The sequence below is a fragment of the Erpetoichthys calabaricus genome, chromosome 14, assembly GCF_900747795.2.
Source record: "Erpetoichthys calabaricus chromosome 14, fErpCal1.3, whole genome shotgun sequence".
Lineage (NCBI taxonomy): Eukaryota > Metazoa > Chordata > Cladistia > Polypteriformes > Polypteridae > Erpetoichthys > Erpetoichthys calabaricus.
Genome location: NC_041407.2, coordinates 105,085,158 through 105,106,971, shown reverse-complemented (window position 1 = coordinate 105,106,971; position 21,814 = coordinate 105,085,158). Strand labels below are relative to the sequence as shown.

At 43.5% G+C, this 21,814-nt stretch overlaps 3 protein-coding genes across 3 annotated transcripts in view; 2 read left to right on the top strand and 1 right to left on the bottom strand.

The window, feature by feature from the left end:
• The window catches only part of ppp1r9ba (protein phosphatase 1, regulatory subunit 9Ba), a 128,617-nt gene extending 118,993 nt beyond the window's left edge, over positions 1 to 9,624 (bottom strand). Inside the window, 2 exon segments of the mRNA XM_051936389.1 lie at positions 7,574 to 9,222; positions 9,395 to 9,624. Of these exon segments, the coding sequence (XP_051792349.1) occupies positions 7,574 to 9,157 (1,584 nt within the window). The 5' untranslated portion in view covers positions 9,158 to 9,222; positions 9,395 to 9,624.
• LOC114664509 (pyruvate dehydrogenase (acetyl-transferring) kinase isozyme 2, mitochondrial-like) overlaps positions 1 to 21,814 on the top strand; it is a 905,310-nt gene that overhangs the window by 305,124 nt on the left and 578,372 nt on the right. The window lies entirely within an intron of this gene.
• Positions 1 to 21,814, top strand: part of LOC127530166 (uncharacterized) — a 341,522-nt gene that overhangs the window by 317,005 nt on the left and 2,703 nt on the right. The window lies entirely within an intron of this gene.

Genomic DNA, 21,814 nt, shown 5'->3' with positions numbered 1-21,814 from the left:
AGTGAACAACGTCAGTTACCTTTGTTCCCGCGTTTGATAAAAGGTGAGCTTTTAAGCCTGAGAAATCACCCCGTAAATGCACACGTTTAATTGCACATGTGTTAATATGTATGCTTACACAGTATTAAAAGACAGTCAAAAATTAACGTCATTTACCTTCGTTCCCGCGTGTGACTCGTGCTGTAAATCTCTTCCTTGTTTTTAGTTCACGTGATTACGTAGGAGGCGTGATGACGCGATACGTGACTCCGCCTCCTCCATTACAGTGTATGGACAAAAAATATGTTCCAGTTATGACCATTACGCTTTGAATTTCGAAATGAAACCTGCCTAACTTTTGTAAGTAAGCTGTAAGGAATGAGCCTGCCAAATTTCAGCCTTCCACCTACACGGGAAGTTGGAGAATTAGTGATGAGTGAGTCAGTGAGTCAGTCAGTCAGTGAGGGCTTTGCCTTTTATTATTATAGATATATATTTATATATATATATATATATATAAATTCTTCTTGCGTTTGAAACGGAAATTACGTATGACCATGCGATATGGAAATTACGTCTAAAACGGAAATTACGTATGACCACAGAACATATTATAAATACAGGAACTAATCACTTCCTGGCGTTTGTGGACACCATTTTTATATCGTCTTTACGAATTCTTATTATTTGTGTGAGAGTTATTTTACTGATATTAAAAAGAAGTAAACACAAACACGCCGAGAAGTTTTATTTATTTGTCCACGTGACTGTCGCGGAAACTGCCACATTCTAACTTTTTTTTTAGTTGGCAGTACTTGATAGTAGAAGAGATGAGGAAAACAGCTTTGCGTCTTTCTACTTTTTAACTGCGTCGAGCTGTAAACAATGTGAAGACGAGACCACCTTCAGTGGCGAGGGGTCGTGAGAACAAAGTGGACGCTGGGAGGCGCGGAAGGTCGGGCTGCTTCACAGTTTCGGGCAGCGTCCTCTCTTCTCGCACCGTTTGTGACACTTCAAGTGCCCCGTCGGCTCCTGGGAGAGTGGAAATCTTTGCGAATGAGTGTAATCGGCACCATCGAAGCAGGACTCTGTTTGTCCTTTAAGGTGAGTTTGGGTCACTAAAACCCCGCAAACATTCAAGGTTGCTGTTGTGATCAATTATTTTAAGAAGATGGAGAGTTTACATCTAAGAAGATGTACAGACCTCTTCATGTAAAGTGTTGGACTTGGGAATTGTTTGGACCTTCTGTCCGTTAAGCACGGAAGGGCAGCGTCCACATTTATCAGAATTATTTTTCTCTTAAATCACAGGCACATTGTTATCGTCCAAATTTCTGTCTGACAACCTTGCACTAAGAAAATGTAATTTCTATACCACAGCTGTCGTGTAGCGCCTTTCAAAACGGATCTGCTACCGACAGATGATCCAAATACATTTTAGCTGCTGTTAGTACTACTTACCTGTTGTGTTACAGCGCCTTTTAAAATGTAGTTTACCCGAAACCACTCCAGTAGTGCTCAATGTATCTTTACTTCTTAAAATGTTAATGTTTTACTGTTTAATAACTTATAGACTACATTTTATTTTTTTTCCCTTGCACTCAGTGAGCGAAGCCACTGTGTAATCAACTAGTATAACATAATATAATATAATATAATCTATATATATATATATATATATATATATATATATAAAATCCTATGTGCGTCCAGGTGTCCATGTGCGCGTGTCTTCTGATGAAGTGCGCATGCGCGGGGCACGGTGCAATGCGCAATATTACTGTCAGAGAAAGTTAGAGGCATTTTACGGAAATACAAACCAGTATTACTGCGAGAGGAAGTTAAAGGTACACAATACAGTGACGCATATTACAGCCATATACAAGCCAGTATTACTGTCAGAGGAGATTAAAGGCATATTACCGACGCGCACGCCTGTATTACCGCCAGAGAAAATTAAAGGTATATTACAGACGTACAAGCCAGCGGACGCACAAGACGGTATCCTTCAATAAGGGCGCGCACAAAAAGGCGAGCCTCAAAAGGGCGACCTCAATTGGGCGCATCGAATAAAGGCGCGTGTAAATAAAGATCTGCACCTTTGTTGCTCTTCACATATTCCACAGCCACTTGAACTAAATTATCTACGAACGCCTTTATTCGCCGCGCTCAATTGAGGTCGCCCTTTTGAAGCTCGCCTTTTTGTGCACGCCCTTATTGAATAGAGCCGTACAAGATAGTATTACTGTCACAGAAAATTAAAGACACACAATATACGCCGGCAGCCCACGAAGAACGGTCAGCTCAGCAAGTAAACATCAACAAAAGAAAGGCTGAAAGAAAGAAAAATACGACCAACAAAAAGAATGAGGTCAAAGTCCCTTGCCATTTAATATAGACTGTTCCTACTAAAGTTTATGCACTACTGTTCTAGCGCCCGTTATTGTAATGGGCTAAATGACTAGTAATATAATATAATATAATATAATATAATATAATATAATATAATATAATACAGGGTGGCGCACAAAAAACCAAACCATCTCCGACTCCAACGTCAACATACAATTCTCAGCCCATACATGAAATGAGCAACGGGGCCCGATTCTTTCTGCAGTTGGCAACTAACCCAGTCTTACGTCACTTCTTCACCAACTCGTGAATACTGCTCTTTGCTGGTAGGTTTACACCAGGAAACTTGTGTGCGAAAATGTCCCGCCTTTCCTTAAAAGAACCGGTAGACACATACGCCTCCACTATTCCAATCCTCTGTTGCAGAGAATACATCTTCCGGATCTCTTTCACGCACGTCTGTACCCAGTGGCTCACAGCTTCCTTACTAATGCACAATTGGGGCTGTTGACCCTCGTGGGCACTCGCCTGTATAATTGCTTGAGCCAGCCGGTCGGAGACGGTTCGGTTTTTCATGTGCCACCCTTTATAATATTATATAACTAGGGGGCTCTGCCCCCTGCTCGCTTCGCTTGCCAACCCCTGTGTTTGGTTAATCTGATATACAATTTTAAAAGCTTTTTTTTTTTTTTCTTTGGAATTGTTTCAATTTCATTATTGGCACTTTTACTTTAAAGCTTCATTAAAAACAATATTTGGAATGACCTTTCCTTCAAGATCGCATAGAATTTTGATTCCGTTTTTGGAGACACATTGTGACAACAAGCAATTCAGAGGAACAATGAAGAAATTCATGGGAACAAATCTATTAAAGTGAAGGGAAAAGGAGTTAATTAGCAGCAAAAACTGGCCACCAATTAAGAAAAGGGTTAGAATGAAAACCTGCAGCGACTGCGGCCATCCAGTACCGGAGTTTGAAACCACTGATGTAGACAGGCAATGGTTTTAATGAAAACTTTTAAGCCTTGCCACCATATAAAACTACTTACAGGTAGAATGTCTGGTGGCATAGTGGTACTGCCATGGCCTTGTAACAGGAATTCCAGGGGGTTCACCTCCCAGGTCCTTCCCATGTGACGTCTGCACATTCCTCCCATGTCTTGTGTGGGTTTCCTCGGTGTATTCCAGTTTTCTTCAAACAGTCCAAAGACATGCAGGTGAGGTGGACTGGCAACGCTAAGGGCGACCCCAGTGTGTCGGTGTGTTTCACCCCGCAAAGGTCTGGCGCGTCTTGTCCCTGCCTTGCTCCCTGGGCTCTTCCTATGAGATGAGCATGGGGCACTGGTCAAAGAGACTGACGCTAAGGGCGGCCCCAGTGTGTCGGTGTGTTTCACCCTGCAAAGGTCTGGCGCGTCTTGTCCCTGCCTTGCTTCCTGGGGTCTTCCTATGAGATGAGCATGGGGCACTGGTCAAAGAGATTGGGAAGATGATCGTAGTGCCCCTGGATGAGGAGAACCGAGATATGTGGCAGAGCCAGATTATTTAGTGAAGTACCTTAAACTTTATCCTGAACCTGAGGGTCACCAATGAGGGGAGGTCAAGATAGGCGTCATGTGCTTACCTGTGAAGAACCCGGCAGGTACATTTTAAACCAGCCGAAGATGAGATATTGAGGTACAGATGACCCCTGAAATTCGTGGGGGTTACGTTCCTGGAGCCCCTGCAAATTGTGAAAAAACCACGAATTTTGGATGGCAAAGGCAAAAACGACATCTGGCAAACGTGTGAAGCCACACGAAGACAGCCTGGCAGCATGCCTGCTGCACATTCTTGGCATACTGTCAGCCACAGCATGCAGCAACAGATGTTTGATTTTGATATCTGTGTGAAGCCATTACTTTTCAGAGAACTGTTTCTTGGAAAAATTATTCAGCCCTCAAAGAGTTAAACTCATATTAGTGTTTGCTTAAGTAGAATAGAATATCATTTTCTTTTATAGCTATAGATTGTGGTATAATCTTTACCCCCAGTAGTGAAATAGAACCTTCTAGGCTACACCTGTAATGCAGTGTGTGTTTGGACTTAAGTCTCATTGCTAGCATGGACTGATAGACCCACTTGCAATGGTGGACTGTATGAGCAAACCTAAAGAAATGAAACAAGATAAAATGCCATAAACCTGAATTTTCTTTAAGCATGGACTTTTCTTTACTGTGCAGTATCAACCTTTTCTTGATTTTTGTGTGAACCGTTTTACCTTGAATTTTTACTAAAGCTTTTGAAGAAGGGGCCTGAGTTGCCTCGAAAGCTTGCATATTGTAATCTTTTTAGTTAGCCAATAAAAGGTGTCATTTTGCTTGGCTTTTCTCAACAAAAACGAAGAAATTGTGTCTGTGGAATCACTTCAACGTGTCATACGATTGCCAGAATCCCTTAAAGCAAACTAAAGCAGCAGAACTTTGGTAATTTTGGGTAAACGCAGCTACAGACACCATAATAAAAGAAAGACAATTTTATAAGGATTTCAGCCATACTCCTCATTATAAAAGGTGCTATGTAAAGGGTACAAGTAAAATTCAGCAAGAGTGACGACTGTAAAAGGCACTATAAAATGTCACTACATGAAACAAAGACAGATCTCCCACAATAATTGGATATGATTTGTCGAAGTTGGCCTTCAAGCATACCGAAATCCGACATGGCAGTATGCCATGCTGAGGTAGGTTGTGTCTGTAGCTTCGAGGCTCTAAGAGCCATTCGCTAGTTATTTAAGTCATCATATTAAATATTTGCCTATACTGTATATTGGTGCAAAGTCTATGGAAAGCAAAGCATCTTTAAGTATAGAAACAACCGAAATTTGACAAGAAACGCCAAGGTTAGAGAAGAGACATTTTTTACCAATTTTTTTCTTCCTTTTATTTGACGTGTGTAACGACCCTTTTTTCTTTATTCTCGGGTGGACTGTTTGCTTTGAATTTTCATCAACCCTTTAAAAACAAACTTTTGGACGGAGAGATTTCTTTGACCCATGCTTGATCCTGCCTTACTCTCCAGCAGCTACAGAGGCCACGGTGCGGGCATAAAAAATGCTGCTGCTAGAGTATGTGAATTTCCCCTTGGGATTAATAAAGTATCTATCTATCTAAAATTGGCACCTCCTGGAAACCGCACCCAGCGTTCACACTGAAATGTAATTCAGAGTCACTTCCCTTTTGTGCCAGTACACAAGCCCAGAATTTCTCACTCTGGTAGCGCTGGGCTCCAAGTTCCTGAGACATTGGCACAAGGGGAGCATGGCGCCCAGAGCACTAGGGCATAAAATACCACCGTCAAGGTCCAGCTTCACTTTTTATTTTTATTTTTTTTTTAATAACTTGCTTCTCTCGCCAATCCCCGGGCAGGCACTATGCGCTAGCCACTTCACGGATCTGACGCATGCGTATGGTGAAGCGCATGTACAATTTAAACAGATTGTTATTTTCATGGGAATTGTTACATATGCATAATAGAACTAACTATTTTACATTACAGCGAGTAACTAACCACAGTAAAAAATAGTAAAACGTAATAAATTCAAAGTAAATTATGTTTCATGTTGCGTTAGAGGTATTTATTGCGTTATACGTTTTCGTTCTGTTTGGCCTTAATTAACATGCAAATACTTTTTAAACTTACACTTTTACTGTGAAACTTCAGTAAAAACAATATTTAGAATTAACTTTTCGTCAATATGGCACTAAATTTTGATTCTGTGTTTGGACTTTCATCATGACAACGTAACGTATAACTGCCCGTGAGTGAATATTGTTTCTTTCTCTCTAATAAATAAACCGAGTTTTTCGAATGTTTGTCCCTGTGATTTGGTGTCACAGCAAAAGCTATTCTAACGGGAAATTGTAAACGTTTTAATACGAATGGCATATCGAGATCTCCTTTGGTGTCTAATGTTAGATGGACTACATTAACTTTCTTGTCGTCTGCTAAAATTTTACCTGTCAGAATTGTTCGACCAATTTTGAATCCAACTAATCTTGTCCTACTGCATAGCCCATCACTCAGACATCAATTACACAATTACATTATGATACATCTTTCTTTCAACAGTAATTTGTGTGGTGGGAGACCAGACGGTGTTAATCATTGTAGATGTTCTTCGTGATCTTGTTGAGGTTTTCATCTTCCACACTATCACCACCAACTGTTTCATCGTAGTCTATTGATACGCATTTAACCAATATGCAGCGTAATCGATCAACAATTTTCACGTTAATTTGTTTGACTTCATCATTTCTCAGTGCTAGGATTGCCCGTGTACTCATTTCTTCTGTTGATAACCCTTCAGGATGAAATTCTTCAATAAGATTTGGACAAAATATGTCTTCTTCAATTGGGAACTTAAAGTGAGGAAAATGTTAAAATTTATAAGAGCTGAGAGCGCACGAACAGAGTCTGACAAAAGCATTCACACCTATGAGAGGTGACAGGACTGCGGGTGTGGGCCGTGAACCAGAAATGGTGGTGAGGAGGGTGGGGCTTGAAAAAAATCTCTTGGCAATAGTCTCGTCTCAAGATTTTTTTTATAATAGAGAGATAAGACGCCTTTCAAAATGTTTACAATAAACACCAGGAGTGAATAACTGTGAAATCTACGAATCCCAAGTTAAAGGGGATCAGCAGCGGGCCTAAGGCAAGAAATCGCCCTAATCAAGTTGCCATCATGTCGTCACAAGCACCACTCCCATTTGCATGAACCCGATACCTCCAATCAAACTGTGGGTAGGTCACAGAGGAAATGCATGCCATCTTGGTGAGGGCATGTACAGTACACTCTGCATCAGGTGCCCTTATCTGCACCACTCATACTGTAGAGTCCAAGAAAATCCAGGACACCATGTTATTTTACAGTTCCTGTCCCCAACTGTCACAACACTTATGAACTGGTAACCCATCCACAGTGTCCCCTGCCCAGTTTGCCCTCGCATATACCCTCATACCCACAGTAATACAGTAGCTGCACGTAACTGTCCATTCCCCCAAACCCCCCAGTTTCCACCCTCTTCCTCCCTTGTAGCCCTCAGAACTCAGATGGTCACCTCATGGACATCTGAACCACAAGCACAGCACACTGTACAGGAAATAAAGACCCAAAAGAACACCAGTCATCGCCATCATCTCTCCAGACGGGCAGCACCAGAGTCTGCATGAACGGGAGAGCCAGCGGCTCAAGGAGCTCACTTACCTTAATGGGTCCTGTGCTGAAGCGAATCTTCCGATTTGGCTGAGGTGGTTCTTCCTCTTCCGGCGGCAGACCGGGAATCTCAGTACAGCTGGACTCCGGCTCGTAAGCCTCTTCATCTTCCTCCACCCCGTCCTCATCCTCATCCAACTGGCTCCCTCCCGAGTCCTCCCCAATTCCACTGTACGCACTGATATCCACCAAGTCGGCCTCCGAGTAGTCCTCCTTTCGGGATTCGTCACCAATTTCCAAATCCCTGTCTTCACCCTGCGGGGAGTCCTCTTTGCTCTCCCTCTCCTGCCCCAGGCCAGCAGAAACATCCAGGGCTGCACAAGAGCTCTCAGCAGAAGTCTTTGTAGGCTCTTCAACAGGAGGCGAGCCATTTTCTAAGGACACGTGCACGTCGGCCTGCACCAGTCTGCTTCCCCCATCACTGGCGATGCTGGGAGCCATGGCGCCATCTATCTGACCATCTGACTCTTTCCCTTCTTCCACTGAAGGCACAGGACAAGAGCCCTGATCTTTGAGCTCATTTTCCCTGCCATTGTCCTCCACCTCCACTGGCCTGATCTTGCGTATCTCCTGTGAGAGGGAGGTTCCCCGGCTCACCAACCCAACACTAGAAGGAAGGCCTTCTTCCTTTCCATGAGGAGGTGTAGGAGGAGGAGGAGGAGTTGTCTTGCCTCTGGAGCCATTGTTGCTAACGATCCCATCATACTCTTTCTTCAGCCTGCCCACCATAGCAGGGGAGCCTTCCTCCTGTCCAGAAGGTGGAAGGACCCTGGACCTCTTGGTGATGATCTTCGAGTTGAGCACTGCCACCTTGCCAGGTGGAGGACTGGCACCTCTAGGAAGAGGAGAAGTGGGGGGCCGATGTAGATTGTTTCGCAGGTCTGCCTTCTCAAACACGGCGCTGAGCTGGCTGACCGTCGGGGAGACGGCCTCTCCGGGACCACCCACATCCAAACTGTCCAGGGATTCAGTACTCCCGTTAAAGCGGACCACAACGTCCAGCCGGCCATCCTGAAAGCCAGAGGCCCGCTCTTTCTTGAGCAGGATGCGATTGGTGGCCGCCTGCTTCTCCTGCAGATGCCGCTGCTCAAAGATCTTGCGGGTCTCCTGCAGCTTGGAAAACCCTGACCCTGGTCGCAGCTGACCATCCCCCTTGTTGGCGTCGAATCGACTGACCCGCTCCGAGACGGTGGCCCCGAGCTTCAGCAGGGCACTGTGGTCCACGTTTTCATTCAAGCTGCTTGCCCTTGGCAGGGAGAGGCGGACTGACCTGTCCTTGGTCTTGGAGGGATCCTCGCCCTCTCCTACCCCAGTGGTGCCCATCTGCAGGAACATGTTTTTGATGCGGTGGACGTTGGAGCCATACCTCCTGCCCCGAGAGGAGGCCTTGCTTTTGCCCTCCTGCACCTCATCCCCGTTGGCTGCACTGAGGGCATCTTTGGCCTGCTTGATTGCCTGGATGCCGGCCTCGTACGCGCTCCTGTGCGGGGACGAACTCCTCAGTGTTGTTGTGGTGCTGCTGCTGCTGCTGTTGCTGCCGGCCGAGGTGGTGGAGGGGGATTCGGTCTTCATCATGGTTTAATCATGCGTCTTTGAGGCTGGGCACATAGGGCATCGCTCCCCTCGTCGTAATAGCAGAGCTGCTTGTCAAGGAAGGAGGAGGAGACAGAGAAACAGAAAGAGACAAGTCAAACCGGGAAGAAATCTTTAAAACGAACAAGAGCATCATGTAGGCTTTCCAAAAGAAAGAAAGAAAGAAAGAAAAAGAAAAACAGGAAAAGACAACCCAACAGCTGGAATTCAAACCTACACGCATCCGAACGACGTATCCTGAAAAACGAAGAAACACATTCATGAAGGCAGAAGGCAACAAATAACTACAGAAATGTATACAGAAGGGGCGTTCTGGGCTCTCAGATTTCTGGGGGTCCAAATCCCGCTCTCACCGCATCCCGACATCCGCCGCCGATTTCTTTCTTTTTTTTTTTTTTTTTGTGAACAGCCCTTATTGCAGATTTCTCGCTTCTCCAACAGCAAGAGAGCTGCAGCAGAGAGGAAGGATTCCGCTGGGGTCCTAGTGCCCGTCGTGTACAGTTTATGAGGTTCTACGCTCGCTCCCGCCATCAAGACTAGACGACGGCGAGGCAGGCAGGCAGGCGGGCGAGCGCGCGCTCAAAGTCGCGCGTTCTCGTGAAGACTGAAATCCCTTGTTTTGCAGTGAGAAAAAAAAAAAACAAACAAACAAACAAAAAATGTCTCTTGCGGGGCACTGCGTTGCAACGTTGGAATAAAGAGAAGAAAGTCCTACGCTGCCGAAACGGGAAATGCGTGCGTGGGTGTGCTGGAAGTTGAGAATCGCGTACGCAGCAATGCGTCTTTGGGAAGGTGGTGGTGCCGGGGTTAAGGTGTTTTTGGAAGAGTTCATCCACGTTCTTGCTCGAGCTGTTTTAATCGTTACAGATTTCGGGATTAACGTATAACTCGTGGGCCGGCATGTTCGTTATGTGTCATCCTGAGTGACCTCACCCCAGTACGAATGCGAAAGGGTCACGCTGCTGACCACGCACGTCAATTATTATTTACATACGGGCTCCGGTTGTCGCATTCTCGCACACCCCCACTCAGCGCTTTGCTGATCAAAACAAGCGTCCAGCTGCTGAGTAGAGAAGATTTGCTAACAGCTGATTATAAATGAACATCCTTCTGTGTATACAGCCGCCCCTTTTAAGAAGCCACTTTTTTCCGGTACATTATGTGGGTTACGCTTTTTCAAAAGCCCAACTGTTTGCTATCATCGCAGCTTGCGAGTCAACAAACGGGTCTGTGTCATTAAAAGAATCCTGGCTATCAACATGGACACCTCCTTTACTCAATGCAAGTGTCACACAATATTAAAAAAAAAAACAGAATTGACATTCTGCAGGACCATTTATTTCAAACGACGAAGCAATGGAGTCGGCATGGCAAGGTTACCCTATAGCAGGGGTGTCGAACTCCGGGCCTGGTTTTCATTCTAACCCTTTTCCTAATCAGTGACCAGTTTTCACTGCTAATTAACTTCTTTTAATTGAATTGAATTTCAATAGCCTTATTTTTAAGGATCCAGTCCTCTGAATTGATTCCTTTCTTCATTAAATGACAGCCAAACAGAAATGAGCCGACAGGTGAGCAGCTAATCTGGGATTTCAAACTCCAACCAATTTCACTCCAACCGATCTCTTAATGAGAAGCTGATTCATCCTGTTAATTTTTTTTTTGTTGTTCTTTATTTCGCCTTACACAATTTCTTGTATTAGGAATTTGTTAGCTTTCGCATACCCCCTTGGGGTCAGAGCGCAGGGTCAGCCATTGTACAGCGCCCCTGGAGCAATTACAGGTTAAGGGCCTTGCTCAAGGGCCCAGCAGAGCAGGATCTCTTTTGGCAGTGACGGGGATTCGAACCGGCAACCTTCGGGATACCAGTGCAGATCCTTAGCTTCAGAGCCACCACTCCGCCCTAAATTAATTAATTAATTAAATAATTAAACCCAGTTATTGAATTCCATGGCTTGTTGCTGCTCTCATTTCCAAAACTGTTGATTTTTCTGTTTTTTCTAAGCACACCGTCAAGATGTTTTGGTGAGCTGAGAGATCAACCTTACCGAGACCTTCACCTTTTTCAGATATTGTGTGATGGGCACAAGTGAGCTGCTCATGTGGTGGCTTGTTTTGTTGTCTAATTATTGTCAGTCAGTCATTTTCCAACCCGCTATATCCTAACACAGGGTCACAGGGGTCTGCTGGAGCCAAGGCAGGAACAAACCCCGGGCAGGGCACCAGCCCATCACAGGGCACACACACACGCACTAAGCACACACTAGGGACAATTTAGGATCGCCAATGCACCTAACATGCATGTCTTTGGACTGTGGGAGGAAACCCACGCAGACACGGGGAGAACATGCAAACTCCACGCAGGGAGGACCCGGGATGCGAACCCAGATCTCCTAACTGCGAGGCAGCAGCGCTACCGAATGCGCCACCGTGCTGCCCTCTTATTATTGTTTGACTGCTAATTAAGAAAGAAGAAACAACTAAGGGGTTTGAGTCAAGTTAATTAAAACTAAAGCATAAAAAGTTAATTAGCAGCAAAAACTAGTCACTAATGAAGAAGATGGTTAGAATGAAAACCTGCAGTCACTGCGGCCCTCCAGGACCGGAGTTAGACACCCGTGCCTTATAGCAAATAATCCCCTTTCCAAAAAGCCAGCAATTAATTCCTTGATCAAAACAATTAACGCACAGATAAAAAAAGGCTGTATTAAATTAGTTACATTTTTCTTTTAAAGTAAATGGTTGCACAAGTTTTTTTCACTTCATGTGATTTTCCAACATAGTAATCCAGACGCCGCAGCCTGTCTCAGCTAGCATAAGGGGAAAGGCAGGGGGTCTTGTTCAGAAAGCGGATGCCACTTGTTTTTAAGATTAGGCACCCTTACACTATTTTAAGATTAGGCACCTACTCTAAATTTTTAAGATTAGGGACCCTGGTGTACCTGGCCTTACCCCCACGAACCTTAAGTTCAGGGTTTGTAGTAGGGGTAGGACAGTCTAAAACAAACAACAAGAAGGAGATGGCGTCTGCTTTCTGCACAAGACCCAAGGCAGGAACAAAACCTGGACAGGGTGCCAGTCCATCACAGGGTGACCAACCAGACACCCACCCACCCCACATTGGGACCAATTCAGTGTCATAGATAGATAGATAGATAGATAGATAGATAGATAGATAGATAGATAGATAGATAGATAGATAGATAGATAGATAGATAGATAGATAGATAGATAGATAGATAGATAGATAGATAGATAGATACTTTATTAATCCCAAGGGGAAATTCACATACTTCAGCAGCAGCATATTGATAAAAAAAACAATATTAAATTAAAGAGTGATAAAAATGCAGGTATAACAAACAATAACTTTGTATAATGTTAACAAACAATTAATTATTAATGTTAATGGGATGTTCTCCTAATAATTCACCTAACCTGCATGTCTTTGGAAAGTTAGAGGACCCCAACTGGATCACGTGGGACTCGGGTCTCCTTATTATGAGGCAGCAACAGTGCTACTACTGTGCCACCATGCCACCATCAAACCCACAAATTTATCAGATCAAACCCAATGTATTTATAAAGCACATTTAAAAGAAGCAAACAGCTGCACTAGAGTGCCATACAGATTCAAACAGAAATAAAACTGCAGTATAAACCTAAAATAAGACTAAACTAACAAATACAAAAATAGGTCTTCAATCCCCAAGGCACAAAAAAAAAAAAGAATGACTCCCAAGCCAAAGCATAACAAACACATTTATTCCGTGTCTCAGAAAGTCTTCAAATGGGAATGAAATGCCAGGACCGTGCAAGAAGTTCTGACAAATAAAGGGAACTAACTCACTGCAGAGTTTCAGAGCAGCCACTGAAAACCCTCTTCTTATTAGATGAGAATGTGGAGCTGGCCAAAGAGATTGGGAAGATGATCTTAGTGTCCTGGAGGAAGAATGTTGGATGAGAAGATCCGAGATATCGGACGGGGTCAGATTATTTAGCGAAGCACTTTAAATGTTATGAAGGGAGGTCAAGATAGGCGTCATATGTTCACCTGTGAACAACCTGGCCGGGCGGCACGGTGGCACAGTGGTAGCGCTGCTGCCTCGCAGTAAGGAGACCTGGGTTCGCCTCTCGGGTCCTCCCTGTGTGGAGTTTGCATGTTCTCCAAGTGTCTGTGCGGGTTTCCTCCCACAGTCCAAAGACATGCAGGTTAGGTGCATTGGCGATCCTAAATTGTGTGTGGGTGTGTGTGCCCTGCGGTGGGCTGGCACCCTGCCCGGGATTTGTTCCTGCCTTGTGCCCTGTGTTGGCTGGGATTGGCTCCCGTGACCCTGTGTTAGGATATAGCAGATTGGATAATGACTGACATTTATATATTTATATAAACATAGAAGGGGAGGTGAAGAACCCTTTAACTTATGATTTTACAACCGGCTTGGGTTTTTCTACTTAGAAATCGTTTTTACCATTACAATAATATGAATTGTAACAATGATTATAAAATTTTGCAATATAACAAAAATATCAAATATTACAGAAAAACCTGTCATTAAAGTTATTGTCCATCCATTATCCAACCCGCTATATCCTAACTACAGGGTCATGGGGGTCTGCTGGAGCCAATCCCAGCCAACACAGGGTGCTAGGCAGGAAACAAACCCCGGGCAGGGTGCCAGCCCACCTCAGGACACACACACACATCAAGCACACAATTTAGGATCGCCAATGCACCTAACCTGTATGTCTTTGGACTGTGGGAGGAAACCCACGCAGACACGGGGAGAACATGCAAACTCCACGCAGGGAGGACCTGGGAAGCGAACCTCAGGTCTCCTAACTGCGAGGCAGCAGCGCTGCCCACTGTGCCACCGTGCCGCCCTAAAGTTATTATATATTTATGAATATCATATCTCTTATTATATGTTTTCAAAACTGAATTTGCTGTATTTTCATATTACTTTATATTATATTAATTTGTTTTAACAATTTCTTAGTGATTTCTTTGTCAGTACTTCAACTATCCTTTCCCTCTTTTGTTTCCATGTTCTATGGACGCTTGTTTAGACCAAATGAATGGCATTATGGGCTTCCTCAACGTGAGTAGGAGTTCACTTTTTGAATAGGTAATAATAAGATTAAGGTATATGTTACAGTGGGGGGCATCATGATTTTAGAGATGCCTAGGTGGGGCATGGCCAAAAAAAGGCTGGGAACCACTGATGGAGACCCAAACAAGGCAGACATTTTCAGAGCTGCTTGGTGAAGATTCTTATAGTTATCTGGCTCTATGAAGGTCCAGAAATGCTGAGAATGCTGTTGAGACTTTAACTGCACATTATTTTGGAGGTTTACTAATATATATCACATCCAATGTCTGTCTGTCTGTCCGCTTTTCACGAGAGAACGACTTAACGGATTTCGATCGGGTTTTCTTCTAGAATTTGCCTGAACCTTCCGGTTGATTTTGCGACTTCTCTCATTTCGCTTGCAATACCGATGTATTTGTGCGAATCCGAGATCCATGCAGCAGGCCGAGTGGAGGGGCCTTCCTCACTCACTCGCCAGCTTCGGGGCGTGGTCCTTAACTCCGCTTAGCTAGCGAACGAGAGAACAATTGACTTTGTTTTATATTTAAAATAAAGTGTTACTTAGGTCTTGATGAGTCTGAGTCTGGATATTCTCTGAAGTGTATGCCACATTGAAAAAATAGACTGCAATTCAGATTGTGGATCGTGATTTTGTGTTAAAAGGATCGTGATATGATTTTTTTGGAAAGATCACACACACCCCTAATTTGACTAATCAAGTTTTCAAATTTACATAGGATTCATGAACCCTTTGGCGAGCTACCTGGAAAGGGGTCTCGAAATACCGGTAGCTCGCGAGCGACATGTTGGAGACCCCTGGTATAGAGAATCACAATAATCCAACCTATTGGAGACAAAGGTCATGGGTCACAGTCTCCAAGTCTGTGGTCTCGCAGGGCCAGACGTGATTCTCGAAGCAAGAATACATATCCAGGGGACTGACAACTCATATGAAAAACTCGTAGTGAATTGCGGCAAAATCCGCTTCTTTCTTAAAATAGACGTCCGCTAATTCCTTCAGTCCGTGCACTAAAATAAGCCGTCAGGGTTCAAGGAGAGAGAGCCAAAGATACCGAATTAAAGACTTGACACTGAAAAGAAATGAAAAGCTAAACCTGTGCTTATTCATTCAGGAGTCCAGTAACACAACTGAAGCTTAAAGATAAATATGTTTGTTGTAATGAGAGAGAAGATCACACATGTGTAGACCACCGCAGCTTCACACATTTAAGAAGCGCCTCTGTCTGCTACGGCATCTTCCTGTCATTTTAACTATTGCATCACTATATGGCATAACAACAGCAAGCAAGAGTTGAGATAAGCATTGTGGTCTACTGATGTACAGAGTGTTAAAACGCTGCGGCTGTTCCGGCATGGCATGTTTGCATTTCCAATATGGCAGTCGTTTTAACTTCCTTTAGTTACTCGTTTGGAGGTGCAGTCAGAAGGCGGGTGCTGGAGCACAATTTTCAAAAATATGAAAAGTTCCTCTAGACGTTCTAATCATCCACAAATAGAGTTTATCACTACCCTAGAAAGCGTTTCCTGATGGGTTTAGCCCCCCAGATCTGCTCTGCCACCATTACTCCCTTAATGCACAGGACACCTTTCTCCGCACTTTCAGGGAATGTCCTGCTGTTTCTGTTCTTTGGGCTTCGGTTGTTTCTGTGCTCTCCTCCATCTTATCTATTTTATCACCTTGCTCTCCTGTTACTTTACTTCTGTTAGATTTTTCTACCCTCTCTTTTTCAGTTTGTCACCATTGCATTATTTCCCCAGCCACAATAGCAGCCAAAGGGTGTAATAGCTTCCCAATGGAGGAATCCTGCTCCTGTCTCTTTCTCTGTCTGGAAGTCTTCTTTTTACAGTCTTGTCCTATTAGAGCCATTGGCCACACGGGTCAATGCTATGTCTGCACACCATCTCCTTGACAGCAAACCCTTGAGATAATCTCTCTATATGTATATAAAATCCAACATCTGTCCCTCTGTCTGTCTGTCTGTCTGTCTGTCTCTCCACTTTTCACGAGAGAACCACTTAACAGATTTAGATCGGGCTTTTTTCTATAATTTGCTTGAACATTCCGGTTGATTTTCTCCCATCGTGCTAAGTATCACAGTTTGCTTGCGGTACCGATTTATTTGCACGAATCCGTGACAGACACAGTGGGCTGAGGGGAGGGGGGCGGTGCCCTCCTCACTTATGCGCCAGCCTCAAGGGGCGTATCTTACATCCGCTTAGCTAGCGAACGAGAGAACTCTACTTCACAGATTTAGATCTGGCTTTTTTCTAGAACTTGCTTGAACATTCCGGTTGATTTTGCGACTTCTCCCTTCGCACTAAGAATGAAAGTTCGCTTGCAGGATCGATATATTTACGCTAATCCGAGGCAGAGGCTGCAGGCCGAGGGGAGGGGGATGAGTGACGTCAGGAGCGGGGAGTCGGTCTACCTCTGTGTTTTGGAGCGTAATGTGCCTCCGCTTAGCTAGCGATACCTTTTTGCATATTGATTTTTAAAGTTTGTCCTGTTTCACTGCTATGCGGGCGAAGCCACAGGGAATGGCTAGTTTAGTATAATTCTGGTAGTTTTGTTTATTCTGCTGGGCCTGTGGGCCCCCGGGACCTGTCAGTGACCTGCATGTGTTACAAATTCAGACTTTACTTAACCTTCTCTATATAGCTCTGGGGTGTGTCAATGGGGGGTGATCTCTTTTTAATTTCTCTATGGAAATATCTTTTCAAAAAATTGCTATCGTCCCCTTATATTCTGAATTCAATAAAAAAACTGATCACTAGAAAAAGAAGGAGGTTGCTGTGCACTCCATGCTTTACAGATGTTGTTAACTCAGGTGTTTTGGGTACTGAAATCTGCATCTCCTATGGCTCTTTGTTTTCAGCTCTCTTAATTGCAATCCTATTGATGGACTGTGACCCACCATATATTACAAACGCATACGTTGCTGTTCATATTTTCACAGGCACAGCTGCCAGTTCTTTCAAATGCAGATCAACTCCTACACTATCGCTGTAATAATGAAAGACAGAGGGAGCACACACAGCACCTACGACAACACCTCATTCACGTTCACCACTCATCCACTGATGCCATCAAATGCCAGTTTATAATCTGATTTTCCGTGTGCAACAGTTTATGTTCTTTTTATTTTAAATATGTGAAAAACATTTATAAGTCTAATAGGGTTTTTTAAGAGAATTTGACGGTTCATCATAGTCAGAAGTTTGCTGTCTGTCAGACCAAGTTAACGAAAGCACCTCAACTCTTTGGGGTTAGAAGACCCCGCCCCTTTGAGCTCTGCCCCCATGAGGCACTGGATTGGTTTAGAAATGTGACACTCAGTGAGCTGTCTAATTGTTCAAACCCACCTTTAGGCAGAATTCAGCCCGGTGGTCTCCAGACTCACATATTATACGTCTGGCTTTAGCGAGACTACTAGGCAGATAAGAAAGGACTGATTTTGGCTACAGGAACAACCCTTGATCACAGCATTTCTCTGTCTGCCGAAGCGAAGACAAGAATCAAAAACTGCCTCCAGGATTTTTTTACGTACATTTTAATATGGGGGTTATGGGGAGGGATAAGGTTGTTGGCAAGGACACCGATGGAAACATGAGGACCAAGAAAAAGACATCTGTCTTATCCTCATTGAACTGTAGGAAGTTTAGCCACCTGGCACTTGACATTTTTAAGGCAGATAGATAGATAGATAGATAGATAGATAGATAGATAGATAGATAGATAGATAGATAGATAGATAGATAGATAGATAGATAGATAGATAGATAGATAGATAGATAGATAGATAGATAGATAGATAGATAGATAGATAGATAGATAGATAGATAGATAGATAGATAGATAGATAGATAGATAGATAGATAGATAGATAGGTTTTTTTAAAATTTTAAACTAGTTGTCATTACAGTGTGTTTTGTATTTAATGTCTGCTGAGGTGCAGGGCCCATTGGAGAGGAAAAAATAAATTTTTACTTCTGTTGTTAATTTTATAAACGTTTTTCAAGTACCACATCCTGTAAACTGTCACGTAGTTTCTGATTACACAAGTTGATATGCAAAACCAGATAGAATGTTTGTCTGATGTGTACTGTATATACACACGCTCACACACACGTTCTCAAAAGCCTCTAATTCAATTTAGTGCTACTAGGTCAGTAATGTAGCAGTGCTAACCATGGACCACCGCTCTAATTTACTTATTGTTAATTTACTTTATCCAAAGCGACTTACAATATTTGAGATACAATCCATTGCATGTCTTTTGGCTTCCAAGTAGAGCATTGGCTGGTGAAGTAACTCGCTGATAGTCACATAGTGTCAGCAGTGGAATTTGAACCCACAACCTTCAAAGTGTGAAGGCCAAGATCTTAACCATTATGCTACACTGCCTATCATTCAGGCCTTGATTGCCATTTTTAAATATTAATTTAGCACACCCCCCCTCTGAGGCATGAGACGGAGCACCGGTCCATCACATGTCGCCCACTCACACACAGTCACACTGGGGCAGTTTGAAATCATCACACATGTCTACATGTCTTTGGGAATGTGTGAGGAAATCTGGGGTACGTGACAGAAAGGTCACAAATAGGAGGAAGAACGGGTGGGGTACACAAGGAAACATTCAGGTGATGGGAAACACTGTCTGTTTTAGGTAGTAGTGCTATCCAGATAGATAGATAGATAGATAGATAGATAGATAGATAGATAGATAGATAGATAGATAGATAGATAGATAGATAGATAGATAGATAGATAGATAGACAGACAGACAGACAGACAGACAGACAGACAGACAGACAGACAGACAGACAGACAGACAGATAGATAGATAGATAGATAGATAGATAGATAGATAGATAGATAGATAGATAGATAGATAGATAGATACTGTATATATCAATCACCATTAATGTGTAGAGCCCTTCAGGACAATGTGTCAGCAGCCATTCTTTTGCACCGGTATGCTCACCACACACTAGATGTGACAGAGATAGTTATCGAGTTAGAGAGAGGGGATGATTAAAGGGCCACAGTGCACAATGTCATGATGGGTAGTTTAGCAATGACATCAGGCTACATCACTCCTTCTTTCCAAGGATGCCCAGGGATCTTTTATGACCACAGAGAGTCAGGACTTCAGAGCTAATCGTTACAGTGCAGCGTCTCTGTCACTGCCATGCTGGGGCATTGGGATCCATACACAGACCACAGGTGGCCTCACCAGCACCTCTTCCAGCAGAAACCCAAGCAGTTTCTGGTTGGTCTCCCTTCCAGGCACTGGCTGGGCTCAAACATGTTTAGCTTCAGGTTGATGACCTGTTCTGATGTGCAGGTGGTATAGCTGCTGGTGTGGCAACACATCACTATGCCACCTTCATAATATTCAACTATTGTAATAAGTTTGCTTTATGTCCCTTTAGTATAATTATATTTAGTTCTGTTTTTAGTGAGTGGTGCAATCTATTCTGACATTGTACTTTCTACTATTGTATTGTATTTCTGAGGTGGTCGTGACAGATTGACCACCTGTCTCTGTGAAGTGGGCTACTTGTGTTCTGCTTTGTGTGTTGTTTTTACCCCATTTATTGATACCCACTGCATGCCCAACTTACCTGGATAGGGTTCTCTCTCTCTCTCTCTCTCTGAATTGCCCTTCCTAAGATTTCTTCCATTTTTTTCCCTACAAGGTTTTTGTAGGACTTTTTTCTTATCTTTTTAGAGAGTCAAGGCCTGAGGGGGCTGTCAAAAAACACAGCCTTTTAAAGCCTTACCTTGTGTGATTTTGTGATTTTGACTCACTGATAGTCACATAGTGTCAGCAGTGGAATTTGAACCCACAACCTTCAAAGTGTGAAGGCCAAGATCTTAACCACTCTGCTACACTGCCTATTATTCAGGCCTTGATTGCCATTTATAAATATTAATTTAGCACACCCCCCTCCGAGGCATGAGACAGAGCACTGGTCCATCACATGTCGCCCACTCACACACAGTCACCACACATTACAAGAAATAAATTGTTGCTATAATGCATTTCCATTATACCAATTTATAGCACAATCTAGCATTTTCATGACCAATTCAGAGTCATGGTGCCTGCAGCCTATCCTGGTAACACACTGGACATGTATACAGAATTTACGCTGGTGCCCCCATCTAGGGTGGGCTCCTACCTTTTGTCTGATGCTGCCAGTGTAGCCTCCAGACTCTGCAATTCTGAGCTCAGTTAAAGGGGCTTGTTAATGGACGGATAAAACATACACAGCAGAATTCTATCAAGCTTAAGGTCGAGTCACATACTCGAGGACATTGTTGGAAATTAAGGAGAAGTTCATCTAAAGCTGAAGAGTTGTGGGACTCTGTAACAAACTGCCGAGACATGGAATTGAAGCAGAAACCTTGACCACCTTTAACTAGGATTACGGTGAGATATGGGAACTGCTTTGCTATTAGCGAAACAAATGAGTCTGATGGACTGAATGGTCTCCTCTCGTTTCTCAGCCTTCTTATGTTCTGATATACCACGTGCACACATGGGTTTGGAATTCTCTTCTTTCATTCATTGTATGCACGTCCTCGGGTGTCTGGAGTGCCCACCCCTTGAGTTACCAAACAAGCCTCTCAGCTCATAGTGCGGCCCCTTATATTTCATAAGCAGCACCCTATAGGCGGCCATCTATATCGCCTAACGGATTTTGCAACTCTAAATGCATATAGCTTTTTTTTTTTTTTTTAAAAACTAGGGGGCTTTGCTCCCTGCTCGCTAACCCCCGGTCCTGCACTATGTGCCAGCCACTTTGCGTCTCTGTGGCTCACGTATGTGGATTTCAATTTCACCAAACAACAAATCTTTTAATTCTGGCGGATACGCCTCTTCATTGCGAAGAAACACTATCTTTAACACGAATTAGACGATCTACAAGTCACCGACTTAAAGTTTAAATCTGAACAATATATTTGATCTCTTTTCGCTGTTCCGTTATTTCACCAAGTAATAATTTCCGTTTAATGCCATCTTTACTATCATTTTTTTAAGACTTCTGAATTTTCGTACTTCCATTATCTCCAACCTGCTCTGCATGTGTATCGCAGCAACGCTTTTGAATCTCTTTACGACATTCTACTTTGTCATCTACTCTTTGTCTTTTATTTCCGGCCCTGGGCCTGGTTGCATCTCTTGGCACAAAGTCTCATCTCACGGGATGTGAAAGTGTCTCTCTATGAAAAAGTCACATCTTGTCCCAGGATTTTTTTTATATAATAGAGAGACAATATACCCACACTAAAGCTGGCAGGCTAAGGGGCAAGGCGGGTTCCATGTGTGGACAAAATGTCTGTCTGTAACAGGGAGCGCTCACACATACACTTACATTCATACACTTATGCAGCAATAATGTATTCATCGTGTTCATGTTTAATTTGAGTCCTTATCAGTAGAGTGCTGTGGGGGTCTATAAGCAGACAGCCTATATGTTCATGCGTGTGTACACTCTATCCATTGGTGTATAA